Source organism: Phyllostomus discolor, chromosome 9 (assembly GCF_004126475.2).
Source record: "Phyllostomus discolor isolate MPI-MPIP mPhyDis1 chromosome 9, mPhyDis1.pri.v3, whole genome shotgun sequence".
NCBI lineage: Eukaryota > Metazoa > Chordata > Mammalia > Chiroptera > Phyllostomidae > Phyllostomus > Phyllostomus discolor.
This window is the reverse complement of record NC_040911.2, coordinates 46291048-46307081: the sequence shown is the minus strand read 5'-3', so window position 1 is coordinate 46307081 and position 16034 is coordinate 46291048. Positions and strand designations below refer to the sequence as shown.

The 16034-nt window shown below is 37.7% G+C and overlaps 1 protein-coding gene across 5 annotated transcripts in view; it reads right to left on the bottom strand.

Annotated features, from left to right (window-relative positions):
* The window catches only part of ARHGAP28 (Rho GTPase activating protein 28), a 218652-nt gene that overhangs the window by 85580 nt on the left and 117038 nt on the right, over positions 1 to 16034 (bottom strand). For all 5 annotated transcript variants that reach the window (XM_036009298.1, XM_036009294.1, XM_028524908.2 and 2 more), the window contains exons 2-3: positions 9110 to 9312; positions 4662 to 4879 (exon numbers count right to left, since the gene is read on the bottom strand). In XM_036009298.1, the coding sequence (XP_035865191.1) occupies positions 4662 to 4879; positions 9110 to 9312 (421 nt within the window). The remainder of the gene's footprint in view (positions 1 to 4661; positions 4880 to 9109; positions 9313 to 16034) is intronic.

The following is a 16034-nucleotide window of genomic DNA, read 5'->3' as shown; positions in this document are numbered from 1 at the left end:
CTTTCAAGTCATTGAGTTTATATCTCCACTAGGTAAGTTTGCTGGGTCAAATTCATATGGCTAAGATTGATGCAAAATTACCTTACAAAAATTATAATGTGAAGTGGAAAAATTTAGGTAATTATTCTATTAATGTAGATTAATGATGCCAAAGAAAGAAAGAAATAGCAGTAGAAAAAAAGTAGTAGTAGGAAATAATGGGAGGGAGACAGAGAGACAAAGAAGAGGAAGAGGAGGAGAAGGAAAAGCACATTTGCAAGAGACAGACCAAGACAGATATTTGGAGAAGAAGGAAAGAGGGAGGAATTGGTGTTTATGCTGTCAAGTTTAAATAGGAAACTGAAAATTTTAGGTGCATTCCTAAAAGACTTTCACATCTCTTTACTTGGGGAAACAGATGCTGATTTTTTGAAAATCTGTGAGGGTGATTATTAGGCTTTATATATTGTAAATGTACAATATTTTTAAAAATACTGCTTTTTACATTTGAACCAAGAACTGAATTTTTAAGCAATGTATATAATGCCAGGCTTTCACGGACTTTCAGACATTCCACTTGCCTGGACAGCACAAGACCTCTCCCCCTTGAGCACCTGGTCTTAAGTACCTGAAACCACTCTCCCTGCCTTATTCCCCTTCTCCATTCCTGGTGCTTCAGCAGCAAGAGCAGAAGAGGAGAAGAGGAAGACAGCAGGAGGAAGCGCCACCCCTGCCTTCCCCAGGCTGCCTCTGTCCCTACAATAGCACTGTCATAGGCCCTGTCTCTGCCTTTGCTGGAGTTGAACACCCCACAGTTCATTGTACCTGTGCATTATGGAAAAGTCAAAGACTTTTCATTTCTTTTTACACTTAAAGCCCCAATGGGTAAGTGCCCACTTTACGTTTCCCTTCAGGATCTAAGTAAAAGAAGGGGAATAGCACAAAAAGATCCCTTTGCCTCCCTGTTTCTATTTCACTAAACAGCCAGTTTTTTAGGAACTCTAAAGAGGCTACTTTTGTGTTTTCTTAAGTAACTGGAGAATTTGGGAGAAACCAGTAGACCCTTTCCTATTTTGTAGTTTGCTAGCAAAGAGCAACAAACTTTGTCTGAAGTAGCTGTAAACTGAAGTGGGAAAGAAACCATATAGGCCAAGTCTCATGACTCTCTCAAGATGATCTGGAAGAACGCTGAAAAATGACCCTGGGAATTTAAATCAGCAGGGTAAGACTTCCTTGGTAGACATCTCAGCCAGGAACTTGTGGCTGGAGCCCTTGACTGAAGTTGTGGGCATCCCTCTTATTTACTTGATTACAGCTGTAGGATATCTCACCAACCAGAAGACACAGGTTTCAAGTAGTTTGAAAGTTCAAACAGCACAGAACTCTAAACACACGTACCTCAAAGTGTATCATTATATACAGAAGATTCTAGAAGTGTGCTCTTCAATTCATTAGCTACAGGCCAAGTGTAACCAATTAGATTTAAATCAATTAAGATTAGGTAAAATTAAAAATTCAATTCCTTATTCACACCAGCTGTATTTCAAATGCAGGCTATCATATTGGACAGCACAGAAGTACATCATTTTTATCGCTGTAGCAAGTTCTAAAGGATAGTGCCATTCTAGGACAATGTTAGCACAAATGCAAAGGTTAACTAAGTATATGTGAGCTGCTCTGGCCACTACTCAATGTGATTAATATATCTAGGAGAAGATATGACTTACAGACAACCTAAAGTAACTCAAGTAGGAAACTGTCTTCAACTATGCTTGCTACCCAAGATCCCTGAGGTTTTAAATTATGTCATTATTGACTTCTGGCCAAGACAGAGGCATAGGCAGACACACTATGCCTCCTCGCACAACCAAGATAGAGACAACAACAATTTAGAAACAGAATAACAACCAGAACTGATAGAAAATGGATCTGAATGGAAGTTGGATAACCAAGAACACGTTCTAAAATAGACATGTTCATCCAGACCAGTAGAAGGGGAGGAATTGGGCAGCCGGGCGCGGGTCTTGGTGAGGAGAGTAGAGAGCATTGGGACCAGGCACGTAAGGCATCTGGGGTGCGCAGTACCGCAGCAGGTGGACCCTGAGCACGCAAGTGGCAGCTGGCAGACCCAATGAGGCAGTGATTGTGAAGCAAGGCACTGCCGCGCAACCCAGGATCACAGCGCTGGAAAATAGAGCATTGGGGCACTGATTGAAAACACCTGTGGGGGTTGAGGCATTGGGAGAGACTCCCAGACTCACAGGAGAGGTCCTTGGAGGGTCCCACGGTGTGAACAAGCCCAGCCACCTGGGAATTGGCACCAGAGGGGCCCAGTTTGCTTGGGGGAAGCAGCGGAAGGGACTGAGGTCCCACGGAGAGTGGAGCAAGTGCCATAGTTCCCGCTCGACCCCACCCCATATACAACATCACAACCCAATGACTGGGGTGCCCCGCCCTGGTGAACACCTAAGGCTCCGCCCCTCATACATAACAGGTGCGACCAGACCAAAGGGAAAAAGAAAAAAACATGGCTCAAACAGAATTGAAAGCCCCAGAACCAGTACTTTTAAGTTACTGAGAGATAGCCAACCTAGCAGATGCACAGTTCAAAGGACTGGTGATGAGGATGCTCACAGAATTGGTTGATTTTGGTCACAAATTAGATGAAAAAATGAAGGCTACAATAAGTGAAATGGAGAAAAATGCACAGGGATCCAACAGTGATGGAATGAAAGCTGGGTCTCACATCAATGGAGTGGACCAGAAGGAAGAAAAAAACATACAACCAGAAAAGAATGGAGAAATAAGAATTCAAAAAATGAGGAGAGGCTTAGGAACCTCCAGGACATCTTTAAACGTTCCAACATCCGAATTATAGGGGTACCAGAAGGAGAAGAGGAAGAGCAACCAGTGGAAAAGTTATTTGAACAAATAATAAAGGAGAACTTCCCCAATCTGGCAAAGGAAATAGACTTCCAGGAAGTCCAGGAAACTCAGAGAGTCCCAAAGAATTTGGACCCAAGGAGGAACACACCAAGGCACATCATAATTACATTTCCCAAGATTAAAATGAGGGAAAGAATCCTAGAAGCAACAACAGACAAGGAGACAGCAACCTACAAAAGAGTTCCAATCAGACTGTCAGCTGATTTCTCAAAAGAGACCTTACAAGCAAGAAGGGCCTGGAAAGAAGTATTCAAAGTCATGAAAGGCAAGGACCTACATCCAAGATTACTCTATCCAGCAAAGCTTTCATTTAGAATGGAAGGGCAGATAAAGTGCTTTTCAGATAAGGTCAAGTTAAAGGAGTTCATCATCACCAAGCCCTTATTTTATGAAATGTTAAAGGCACTTATCTAAGAAAAAGAATATAAAAACATGTATAGTAAAATGATAGCAAACATAATTATTAACAACCACGCCTAAAACAAAAACAAAAAGAAACAAAGCAAACAGCTAGAACAGGAACAGAACCACAGAAATGGAAATCACATGGAGGGTTAGCAACAGGGGAGTGGGAGGAGGAGAGACGGGGAAAAGGTATGGAGAATAAGTAACATAGATGGTAGGTAGAAAATAGACAGGGGGAGGACAAGAATAGTATGGGAAATGTAGAAGCTAAAGAACTTATGACACATGGGCATGAACTAAGGGGGGGGAATGTGGGTGGGAGAGGGTGTGAAAGGTAGAGGGGAATGAAGGGGGGAAATGGGACAACTGTAATAGCATAATCAATAAAATTTTAAAAATTATGTCATTATTGGTATTACAGTTAAACAGGTGGATAACCTAAATCAGAGTGATTAACTAATCTCCCCCAGGCAACTTTTTGAAACTGCAGCAGAATATCAAGTCTCCCTTACCTATACACGAATTATCCTCCAAGTTCCAAGAATCCTATCTGCATACAACTTAATATAGGACCTTTCACAGAAAATGTGTCCAATCACTATTTGTTGCATCAATAACTCAGTTATGCAACAGACATTGCAATGATGCAATGAATGCATGAATAAATGAGTTCTAAGGCAGAGCACACAGTGAAACAAACATACAGCAGAACACGATGAACAGCCTCAGAAACAAAAGGAAGGCTGTGGAGCTGCTCAGGGTAAGCTGAAATTTCAACCAGCCGTTCCTTATAAAACATGTGATGTTTCCCTTATGCCTTTTATGAGTCATTTTCTCTCCTACTAAATTAATGCTCATATCTTTTGATTTTTTACCTTTTTAAGTTATTTGACCACAAAGGCTACCCTTTGCACTCACCCACGTCCCCCCACCCCACACCCATTTAAAACAAACCACCCAGACTTGCTTGTAATACTGGGGCCATTTTCACAGAAATCCTGCAACTATTTCCATTTAGCACTTAGATTTAACTAAAAGCTCTGTGTATCCCATCCACAAAGACTTGCTCCATGCCAAAAAGTTATTGTATAAGTCAATGAAAAAGGGAATGCATTTAGTGTTGAGGGAGATTGCTGAATGGGAGATAAGGAATGATAGCCTAAGTTTCAAATTTGTAAAAATTTGGACCATGCTATCTTTAGTTTTCTTTAAAATCTAGTGAGTGAATGGCCTTTTCTGATACTCTTCTTGTTCTATTCCTTCCCCTTCCCTCCACCCCCAACTAGCCAAACCAAACCAAACCAAACCTTTGAGCTATGTTGGTTACTTACAGGAGAGGCACTGATGCCAAAGATGTCTCTGACATCCCTGATGGACTGCTTGTTCTTTTTCCTCATGGTTTGGGTATAAGTATTGTATCTCTTTTTCACTGCAGCGGCTTGGGTTCGAGTCAATGTGGAGAGCAAGGCTTTGCCATCCTCCTCTTCATCACCTGAGATCAGGGTTGATAAACCCACATCTTGCAACCACTCTGCTTCAAGTTCCCCCTCTGTAAAATGACATGACCAATAGAAGGTTAGAATATTCTGTCTAATTGGATTACGTGTATATCTCTAGGTCTTGCACATCAGTGAATAAGAAATATCAGTAAGCAATATATTAAGATGGTCCTTTTTCAAAGTTATGGAAAAGACCTATAAAATGAATAAAAGTCTGTATTTTATTTTTCAAATAAGTCAAATTTTAAAGTGTTTTCTAGTACAGTAAGGTTAATTGGCAGATTGGGTAAGGAAAAATGCCTTTTTCCTTGTCAGACAGTTAAATATAAGCCATATCTGGACTATCAATTCAAAAAAGGATAAAATATGAATATTTAAACTAAAACCATAATAGAAAAGAAGGGTTTAATAGCACATAAAACACTGTTTTCATCCCTCAAAGGCAGATTGAAATCCCAATGCTACCATTTATTAGATGAAAGGCTAAGGAAAGTTTTAAGATATCTCTTGGGCTCAGTGTCCTCTTGGCAAAATAGAGGTAATAATAACAAAATTATTAGGGGGCTATGAGGATTGTTTTATCAACACAGTTGTAAAAATATACGTTCAATAGATATTTGTTCTTTTACTGTTCTCCTTATTCTAAACAGTAGGTGATTTTTCTATTTTTCAGAAGGCAATTTAAAAATGTAAGATCTGTCATAATAAGAATCAACTGCTGTGGTAAATCAGAAGTACAGAAATAATAAATAATTCCGAATAACAACATCTTGTAATAGAAAATCCACTGCACATACGATTTTGGGAACTATGCTAAACAAGCATTCCTGAATGGGGTTTGTCTAAAGAGCAGATTAGACCAATTTGTAAATAGCCTCTTCAAAATATCAGTCTAGGAGTCTTGGGCTATGCTTACATTATTGCATCATTGGTATGTGAACAAAGCCTTCCAATGTGCTTCACAGGTCCAGTTTCTTAGCTAGGCAAATCTTTTATTTACATCCTTGTTTTTATTGTTCATTGGCTTTATAAACATCCCCTTTAACAGAAAATGCAACATTGAGCCTAAGTCGTGCCATTCTGTGCTAATCCACCACATTAGTAAGTTTGTTGGGGAACCATATTAAAAAGGGAATAAAATCTTCCAGGAAAGGTAGAGTAGCTTGTGTATAACAATTATGAACTCTGAATTAAGTATATAAAATAATTAAATTTGAAGGTAATGGAGAGGAACCAAGTGCAGGCAGGAACTGAAAAACAATTAAATTTTGATAAAAGAAAAAGCACTGCATAAGAGTCAAACTTATGCAACTTTAAAACTGAGGTCCTTTTCCAATTCCTACAGTGCTGGGTGGCTAGAACTCAAATAGAAAACCATAGTTTTACTTATTTGAGAAGTCAGAGCATAGAGTATGGGATTATTAGAACAGCTGGAAAGTGGAAACATCCCTGTTAAGAGAGTCACCTAGGAAAGACCTCCAAAATCTGTGCATAAATTCTGACCAAATCACTGACTAAACCTTAAACTAAAAAGGCATATGAGAGACACCAAGCAACCTATTGAAAAACAGCAGCTACCAGGCTAAATGAATGACCAAGATTATAGATGCTGCACTGGGCAGGGAAGACAGACTCAGGAGTATGTGTCTCATCAAGTTAACTGCTGCAACTAAAATTAATCCCCTTTACAGGAAGACAAGAGAATCCAGAGTCTCTAAAACATATTAATAATGTCACAATATTATTACACTATCAAAAATGTTATAATATCTAGTATATAGTAAAAAGAAAAAATGGATTAATTTATCCAAGGAAAGGTAGTTGATAGAAAGACTCAGATAACTGATGTTGGGCAAGGACTATAGCAGCCTTTATATCTATACTCAACAACAAAAGAAAAGATGCCCATGACGAGTGCACAGTATATTACAGCAAAAGTGAAAGTATAAAAATAGCTAAAAGAACTAAAATTTAAATTATAGAACTAGAAATTAAAATATATTAAATACAAAATTTGCTGAAAGGGCTTAACAGCATACTGGAGACTGTAAAGGGGCCACTCAACTTGGATATTCAATGGAAATTACCCAATGTAAAAGAAAGAAAAATATTTTAAACATTTAAAACATTCCCCAGTGATCTTAGGGAAATGTTAAGTTGTGTAATACACGTAGAGTTGAAGTTTCAGAGGAGACAGAGAGTAGTGCAAAAAAAATTTTTTAAGAAATAATGTCCAAAAGTTTCCAAAATTTGTGGAAAACCCAACTAGTTCAGCAAGTAAATACAAAAGAAAGTGCACTTAGGCATTTTAAAATCAAACTGTTGAAAACCAAAGATAGAAAGAAAATTTATGCAGTTAGAGAAAGACAACACATTACATACAGGGGAACAATAATATGAATACATTAACTCCTTATCAGAAATAATGGATGTCAAAAGACAATAAGATAACATCTTTAAAATCCTGAAAGAAAAAAAAAAACCTGTCAAACAATAATTAGATATCCAGCAAGAATACCCTTCAAGAATGAAGGTGGAAAAAAGTCATTTTCAAGTGAATAAAAATGAAGAGAATTTATCACCAGCAAATTTGCTCTGTAAAAATATGTTAAAGATAGCTCTTTTTAGGCTAAAGGGAAAAGACATGCGATAGATACTGAATATATAAAAAAGTAATAGAAATGTTAAATATGTGGATATTAATTTCTTTAAAAGACAGATAGTCACTGTCTCTTCTCCCTAAATTTAGTCTTAAAGCCTAAAGCCATCCGTTGGAGCAGAGCAAGGGAGGAGCACATGCAGAGGAGTAATCTAGGGATGTCGGAGCCTGCGATGAGAAGGGCAACCTGAGAGGAAGAGAAAAATTCGTACTGTCAGAGGCACTGATCAAATAAGTATAAGTAAGTGCATATATTTAAGATGATGAAGACCAGTTTTCTCACTAAGAAGGAAGTCAGATCTGTTAAGGGAGAACAGTACAATGAACTGAGTGGTATTATATTGAAATTGAAGGTATAGGTGTGAACTCAAATATTTCAATGTCTAATTATAGAAATATAGATATAAATGTGTATGTATGTAATATACATATACATTGTATAAATATATAGGTACATACACATATGTGTGTAGGTATATGTGTGTATGTATACACAATATATGTGTGTATATATAATGTGCCTAATGAAAACATTCTTATGTGTAAACTTACTAATTAAACCACCTTTAGTCTTTCCTGGTTGTTATGTGTTTACGTGTTGATAGGTAGCACCTGGAGGAAATGACATATGCTTTTAATCCCAGGTGAGTAATCTTGCTCTTTTTGAAAACTAAAGACAATTACACTCTTACTATTTTCATTTATTTTGGTCCTTAACCTTCTTTTATTTAATTTTACTGAAAACTAGTACATTTTTATGGTATTTAGGTAATACAAAAGAATACATTCTCTAAATACTCTATTATCAATAAACGTTTCAAAGATTTTTTTAAAGATTTTATTTATTTTTAGAGAGGGGAAGGAAGGGAGAAAGAGAGGGAGAGAAACATTGATGTGTGGTTGCCTCTCAAGCGCCCCCTACTGGGTACCTGGCCCATAACCCAGGCATGTGTCCCAACTGGGAATCAAATTGGTGATCCTTTGGTTCGCCACAGGCCAGGGCTCAATCCACTGAGCCACACCAGCCAGGGTACTTCAAAGATTTGAACTGGCAATATTTTCCATCTCACACTCTCTTTCTCTTGCTCTCATTCTCTGTCTTTTCATAATTAATAGTCAAGTACATAGATGTAGAGGCCATCAAAGTTAGAATACTCAAACTAATTTCACTGAGTTACTGTATCAAAATATAGCAGCTAGAAGGCTAAATGAATGACCAAGATATAGATGCTGCATAGAGCAGGGAAGACAGACTTGAGAGTATGAGTCTAGTCAAGTTACCTGCTAAAACTAAAATTAACCCCATTAGAGGGGGATAATGGACTACAGAGTCTTTAAAACTGAATTAAAGTAATAGGCACAGCATCCCTAAGTAGCAATATGTAAGAGGTCAATTTGAATTTTGTTGATAGCCTGCCTTTAGGTCATGTCTTCTTGAACAGAATCTACCTTGAACTAGTCCAGTAGATACAAACCAATGGGAGCAGGTGGCTGATATGCTGAATTCTACTAAATTCATTTGTTAAATTGTTAATGGGATGAGTTCTATCTGCTGACAGAACAAGAGAGAGCATACTGAGATAGTAAGTCAGCACACAGGAAAGGGAATCTAGAACCTTACCATCCACAGGCTTAAGCTCGGCTGGTGTCTGCTCATCCTGCCCTCCCATGCTGTTCTCTTTAATGCTTTCTATTTCCCGCCAGAAATCCTCCATGGAGGCGCTGTCTACGGAGGCTTGTGAGTTGGAGCGGCTGAATGCAGGAGAATGTAGGGATTCATTGGAGAGCATCCTGTTAATTCTTCGGCAGCGAGGAATGGATTTTCTGAGGAAAGAATAATATCTGTGAATAAAAATCAGTGTTTTCTATGGCATAAATTGCATAATTCAATTTAGGTTTAGCGCCGTGGAGAAATGGAGTTAGTGTGGTAGAGAGAGATTTGAGGGAACAATCTCCGTTCAGTAGTGCCCCTCCCTGTTTTTTTACTCTATATAATTCATAATGCCTCTGTGGCCGTTTAAGACTTACAACAGAAGTACTCTTATAGTTTTCACATACTTATAAAGTAGGAAGTTATTTTTATCAGTCAAACCATGTATAGCATGTCTCTGTAAAGTATCTAAGATGATGATAGAGGAGGGTGTAAGAAGTTGGCTGCTCACATCCATTAGGATTGCCCCCAACCAAAACAAAAGAAAAGGAAACAACAATGTTGATGAGAATGTGGAGAAGTGAATCCTGGTTCACTGTTGGGAGGAATGTAAAAATGGTTCAGCTGTTGTAAGTGAGATCTCAAAGAGATTTTTATATGTTCATATTCATAGAAGCATTACTCACAAAAGCTACAAGGTAGAAACACAAATATCTGTTAACGAATGAATAGGTAAACAAAATATGGGACATAATACATACAATAAAATATTATTCAGCTTTGAAAAGGAAAGAAATCCTGATATTTGCTACAACATGGATGAAACTTAAAGATTTATGCTACATGAAATAAACCAGGCAAAATAAAAAGAGACTGTATGATTCTACTTATATGAGGTGCCTAGAGCAGTCAAACTCACAGAGACAGAAAGTAGAATGACAGATTCCAGGGGCTTGAGAGAAGAGGGAATGGGTATTTTAACGTGAACCAAGGCTTATTTTCTCAAGATGAAATGAGTTCTGGAGCTGGATGTTGGAGATGGTTGTATAACAATGTGAATGTACTTAATACTTAATATAGGCTTAATGCTTAATACACACTTAAAATGGCTAAGAGGGCCCTGAATGGAGTAGTTCAGTGTGTTGGGCATTGTCCCACAAAATGAAAGGTCACCAGTTCAAATCCTGGTCAGGGCACATGCCTGGGTTGCAGGCCTGGTTGCCAACATATGTTTCTCTCAAACATTGATGTCTCCCTCTCTTTCTCCCTTCCTTCTCTTTAAAAATAAATCAATGAAATCTTTAAAAAATAAAAAACATTGAAGTAGCTTTAAAAAAAATGATTAAGAGGGTAAATTTTATCTTATGTGTCTTTTGCTAGAATTTTTTAAATTGGAAAAAAGTTGGCTTTTGAGATAATGAGATAGTGAGAAAAAATAATCCATAACCTTCAATGGAAAACCCTATATTAGGATGGGGAAGCGGGCATCAACCTGGAGCACAGAGACCCATGGTCAGTTCAGGGACAACTGGATCACCACCAAGGCGGGGGACCAATCACCAAGAAGGGGAGGGTAGGCTCCGGTTATCACTCGCCAAGTGGACAACCACCTATCTAGGAGACAGATGCCGAGAATGGAGCGGCTTCCTGGGGCACATTTCTCACGGGGCTGCTGCAAGGACTAAATGAATTAGCACATGTAAAGCATTTAGAACATAATAACGTTTAACGATTTAGTTTAAAAAACAAGAGACATCATAACGTAGATATGTCAAAATGTTGGAATTCTGAGAGATTTTGGTGGTTTATGTATTTTTATGTAAGGTATACATGTGTTAACTAACCTTATTGTGGTAATCATTTGACAATATATGTGCATCAAATCATCAGGTTGTACACCTTAAACTTACACAATGCTTTTAATTATATCTCAATAAAGCTAGAAAAAAAATTAAATATTTGACTTCCATGATCTATGATTGACAAATATTACACTTCCTAAAAGCAGAATGTTTTTTTAACTGTACACAGTAGTCCCCAATAACAAAAACTAATTAACTTCATGTAGAAAATCTTTTGGTCTTGTACTTACATGTTTTTACATTTATTTTCCTATTTGGTATGAGTATGCAACTCCTTTCAAAGCATCTCTGAGTTTACCCTGCTCTCCTTGGGTTTAGGTGGAATTGAACTAAAAGAATGAGACTGCCTCTTACCCAATGTGTGGTCTGAGCTATTTCACTGCCCCTCCACCAAAAAACACTCAGACAGAAAGAGGTAATGGCACGGAAACGTCCAACTGTGGGCAATATGACTGAGAACAGTTAAATTTTGATATGCGGCACTGCAGCAGTCATGTCTTATCATATTTAGCATGTCTGATAGCACATGTAAAGCACACTGATATTCATGAAAGTACAAAAAGGGAAGGAGATAAGAAAAAAGTCTGTTTCCTCGTACTGCCCATACCTCTAGGAATCCTAGGTTTCTAAACCACCTTTAGTAAAACTTTCTGGAATTTTATCATTGACCCTTTCATGGTTCCAGACTGAGAGTAATTCTAGATTTGAACATTAACTAGAGCAAGATAGTCAATTTATTTTTAAAAACCACAGTGTTTCAGCCCTCGCTGGTGTGGCTTAGTGGATTGAGCACCAGCCTGCAAATCAAAAGGTCACAAGTTTGATTCTCAGTAAGGGAACATGCCTGGGTTGCAGGCCAGGTCCCCAGACGGGGTTGGGGGGCGCGTGAGAGGTAACCAATGCCTGTTTCTTTCCCTCCCTCTCTCTCCCTTCTCCTCTCTCTAAAAATAAATAAAATCTTTTTTAAAAAGCAAAGCATTTCAGGAAAATATGAAACACCTTTTTTATGTTTATAAGTTGTGCTGTGTGATAAAAATAATTTTAAGTTGCTTTGTTTGATAATTAGGTAATAAGAGTTTTTGACTCAATTCTTTATAGTTTGACAAGACATTCTGGTGGGTGAAATATAGATTAAATCAACACAGGTAACAAGACAGTTATTGCTTTCTTTATTAGTTTTAGGCCTTAAGCCTTTCCCCTCTTGCAACAAGACTAATACTGAAAACTACTAACAAATTCCTAGAGTTCTAGTATATACATACCTACTTCTTATAAAATTAACCAATCACCACTGCTCATACCGCTGACTGTCCTCTGTGTACCATATTCAGAAAAGGTTACAGATGCCCCAAACGTCCTCTACTTCTGGATTTTTTAGGTTTATTTCTTTAAAAACATTAATATGCTTAGTTTGAAATAAATATACAGTTTTAACCACATACATAAAAGTAGTTTTTTAAATTTTTATACAGTGTATTAGTAAGTGTAAAAGGTTAAGTAACATACTGTTGCATAAAGCAGAAATTCTCCTCCCATCTGTACCACATCAACACTGCTGTATAAGCTGATTTCTTTCCCCCACTCAAAACCATGTCATAGACATCTTTTCCAGCCAATATAAATATATCATCTTAATAGCTGCATAGAGTAGCATAATTTGTCTTGGAAATTAAGCAAAATGCAGATATACCCAAACACTGAAAATGTTCGAAGAAGTGGTAAATTTGGGAAACAATAAGTGAATCTTATAAGATGAGGAGCAGATGTAGTTAGGGCTGATGATGATGATCTGAGTTACAGGACACAGTGCGGCGCTCATGCGGAGGGTATACTGATGAACCTCAGGGAACAGATCATCATACAACTGCTGAGGGCAGGGGGTCAGATGGGAAACACAGATCATGAGCGTCGGACTAACACCCTGGTTTCATCTGAGACAATCCACCAGAAGAATGCTGTAATTGCAATGATCCACTATTCATTTTTGGCCAAAGTGGACAGACAGCATTTCTGGGACAGGAACATTTGGAAGAGTCTTCACAGTTTTAGTTAGATATCCAAATATTTCCCCCCTCATCACAGGGTGGAACTGGGAGACCATGACCTTCCATTCTTAAAGCATCACATAATTGCGATCCTCAGGCTCATCCAACACTTTGATGAGCCTTAATCTGTAGCTGCATACCTCACCATATTAGGATAAATAAGAGCTTAAGCTTCATCAGCTGTTTGTATTTTTCTTTATTTCAAAACAAGACCAGGAAAACATTACATAAAAACCAGAATGCAATTGTATTACATAGCAACTTGGGGAGGGAAAACACTTTGGAGTTAGGTTTAACATTAGATTTTAAGTTCATGGTAATTACCATAAATTCAAAGTGACATTTTAAAAAACATTGTATTATTGTATTTTCTTTGATCATTTCTAAAGGAATAACTTGTATTATATTTTAATGATTATTAGAGATCTATAATTTATTATTGTCTACTTTGAATTAGTGTGTTACAATTTCACAACAATGTAATACCTTACAAGAGTATTATTCTCTTTCCTCTTTATATTATTATCATAATGTTGCTTCTTCACATGTCTACATTCCACAATAGTTATCATTGCTGTTTCTTTAAAAAAGTTAACAATCTTTTCAGAAAGTAAGTAAATAGTTTTTATCCAATCTTTGTGCTCTTTATTCCTTCCTGCACATTAAGTATATCCACAACAGGTCATTTCCCCTCAGCTTTGAGAGCTTCCTATAGCATTTCTCTTCTCTTTCCTTGCCATTTCTAGTACTGTGGATCTGCGGCAACAAATTCTGTCAGGTTTCTTTCGGAATATGTCTTTAATTCATTTTCAGGGGGTTATTTTTGTTATGGTTGTTGTTCACTGGACATACTAATTTAGGCTGACAGTTTTTTGTTTGCTTTTTAAAATCCTTTTAAAGATGTCATTGCACTGTCTTCTGGACTATTGACAGTAATAAGAAGAGAAGTCAATTAAAATTCATATTGATGTTCTCCTAAATATAATGCATATTTTTCTAGCTGCTTGTAAAACATTTTTGCTGTCAGCTGTTTAAGTAAGATGTGCCTAGAATGTGGATTTCTGTGTATTTATTCTGCTTTAGGTTTACTGAGCGTCTAGAATCTGTCATCGATTTTGGTTTATTCTTATCTTTTCCTCTTGAAATATTTCTTGCATCCCATTCTCTCTCCTCTCCCTCTGGGACCGCAGAAACATGACCGTGGGGCCACTGGTGCCGTCCCAAACATCCCTTACAACACGCTTTGCCTCCCCCTCATTCTCTGTGCTTCCGTTTGGAGATTTTCCATTGCCCTGTCTCCCAAGTCATTTTTCCTTTCTTCCATGTGTCCAGTCTGCTGTTTAGTCCATCCAATGAATGCTTCAATTCTGATTTTGTGTTTTCATATCAAGAATGTCCAATCAGTTCTTTTTAGAGATTCTATTTCTATGTTGACATTATTCATGTTTATAGGTTTTTCTCTAATTTCTTCAACATATTTATTATTACTTGAAAGTTATTGTTTTTTAATGTCAACATCTGTGTCATCAGTGTGTCTGCTAATAGTGAAATATAGTCAATTAATTGTTCGTGGGCCACATTTTTCATTTACAAATCTCCTAACTTTTTGTTGTATGGTAGACATTGATTTTAAAAGAACTCTAGACTACTAGAGTAAATAATAATTTCCTCCAGGAGGGCAAGCCCTTTCCTCTGTCTGACAGTTCAAGTGAGACACAGATCAGTTCAGTCCAACATGGAATTGAGCTGGATCTGGGCTGGGTTGCAATTTTATAAGTTGTAGGTCATCTAAATGTTTCAAATGTTTCAAGGGAGAGATCTGTCCCATCTGTATTATAGGTCCCTCCCTCTAGAAGGACTGTGGGATAAATATCATGGTACTACAGAAATCTCTCTCTGCTTTACAGCTCAGTCCCCAGCCTCCTGTGTTGCTGTGCTCTAAGCAAAAATATCAAGGAGAAAACTCAGGTGTGGAGAACTAGTTCTGTATTTGGCACTTCTTCAAATTCCAATGTGCTTAGACTGTGCAGGCCACCATTAACAGCTCCACTGGTGCCTCCTCACCCCTGCAGAGTCCCTCTACCCATTCGGGTGTGATCTTCTGCCCAGCAGTGCACATACTCAGATTCATTCCCATGGAGGGAAATGACTTCTGCCTAGGTGTTCTGCTCACCTAGGAAGTACTCTTCCCTCATTGGAATTTAGCTCCTTTACATTTCTCTGGTCCACAATTCTCCATTAAAGTTTTTTTTAAACATGCATGATTTTAACATTTATTTTTTTTCTCTAGTTATTACAGCAGGAAAGATAGCCTGCCACAACCTATTTATGACCTAGGTAGAAGTGGAACTCCCAAAGAACACTGTAAACATTTTGTTTATACTCCCGCGAAGCGCTGTAAAAATGGATATTTTTAACATTGTGCTTGCTTACACACTACTTGCCCCGTCTAACCACAAGTTCAAGTGTTCTGAATATTTTCCAAAGAATATTTGTAAAATATTTGTAATACTTCTTGCTAAGAAACACTTACTCTGTGGGCCTTTACTATCTCTTATTTTATAGAGAATTTCGCATATAACAAGTTTATATCACACACATTGTATCATTTGTTATTTACATTAACACCATGAAGTAGCCAAAGCAAGTATTATATATCTCATTATATTAAAACAATGAAAGAAACAGCTGCCCAGACTAAAGTGGGGACGCATAACTTCCCATTGCAACTACCACAAAATGCAAAGTCTTTTCTAGGATTTCGCAGCCCAGAATGCTCTGTCCTGGAACTTATTCTCCAGTCTTACCTTATATCACTCTCTCTGGCATTAGAAATAGGCATGCTAACCTTTTCAGTTTCCAAAAAACCAAGCTCTTTCTTCTGTTAGGACATTTTCCCTTGTTGTTTTTTATTCTGCCCGAAACACCCTCCTGAAATTTCCATGGCAAGATGCTTCTCACCACTCAGCCCCTGGCCTAAATGTCACC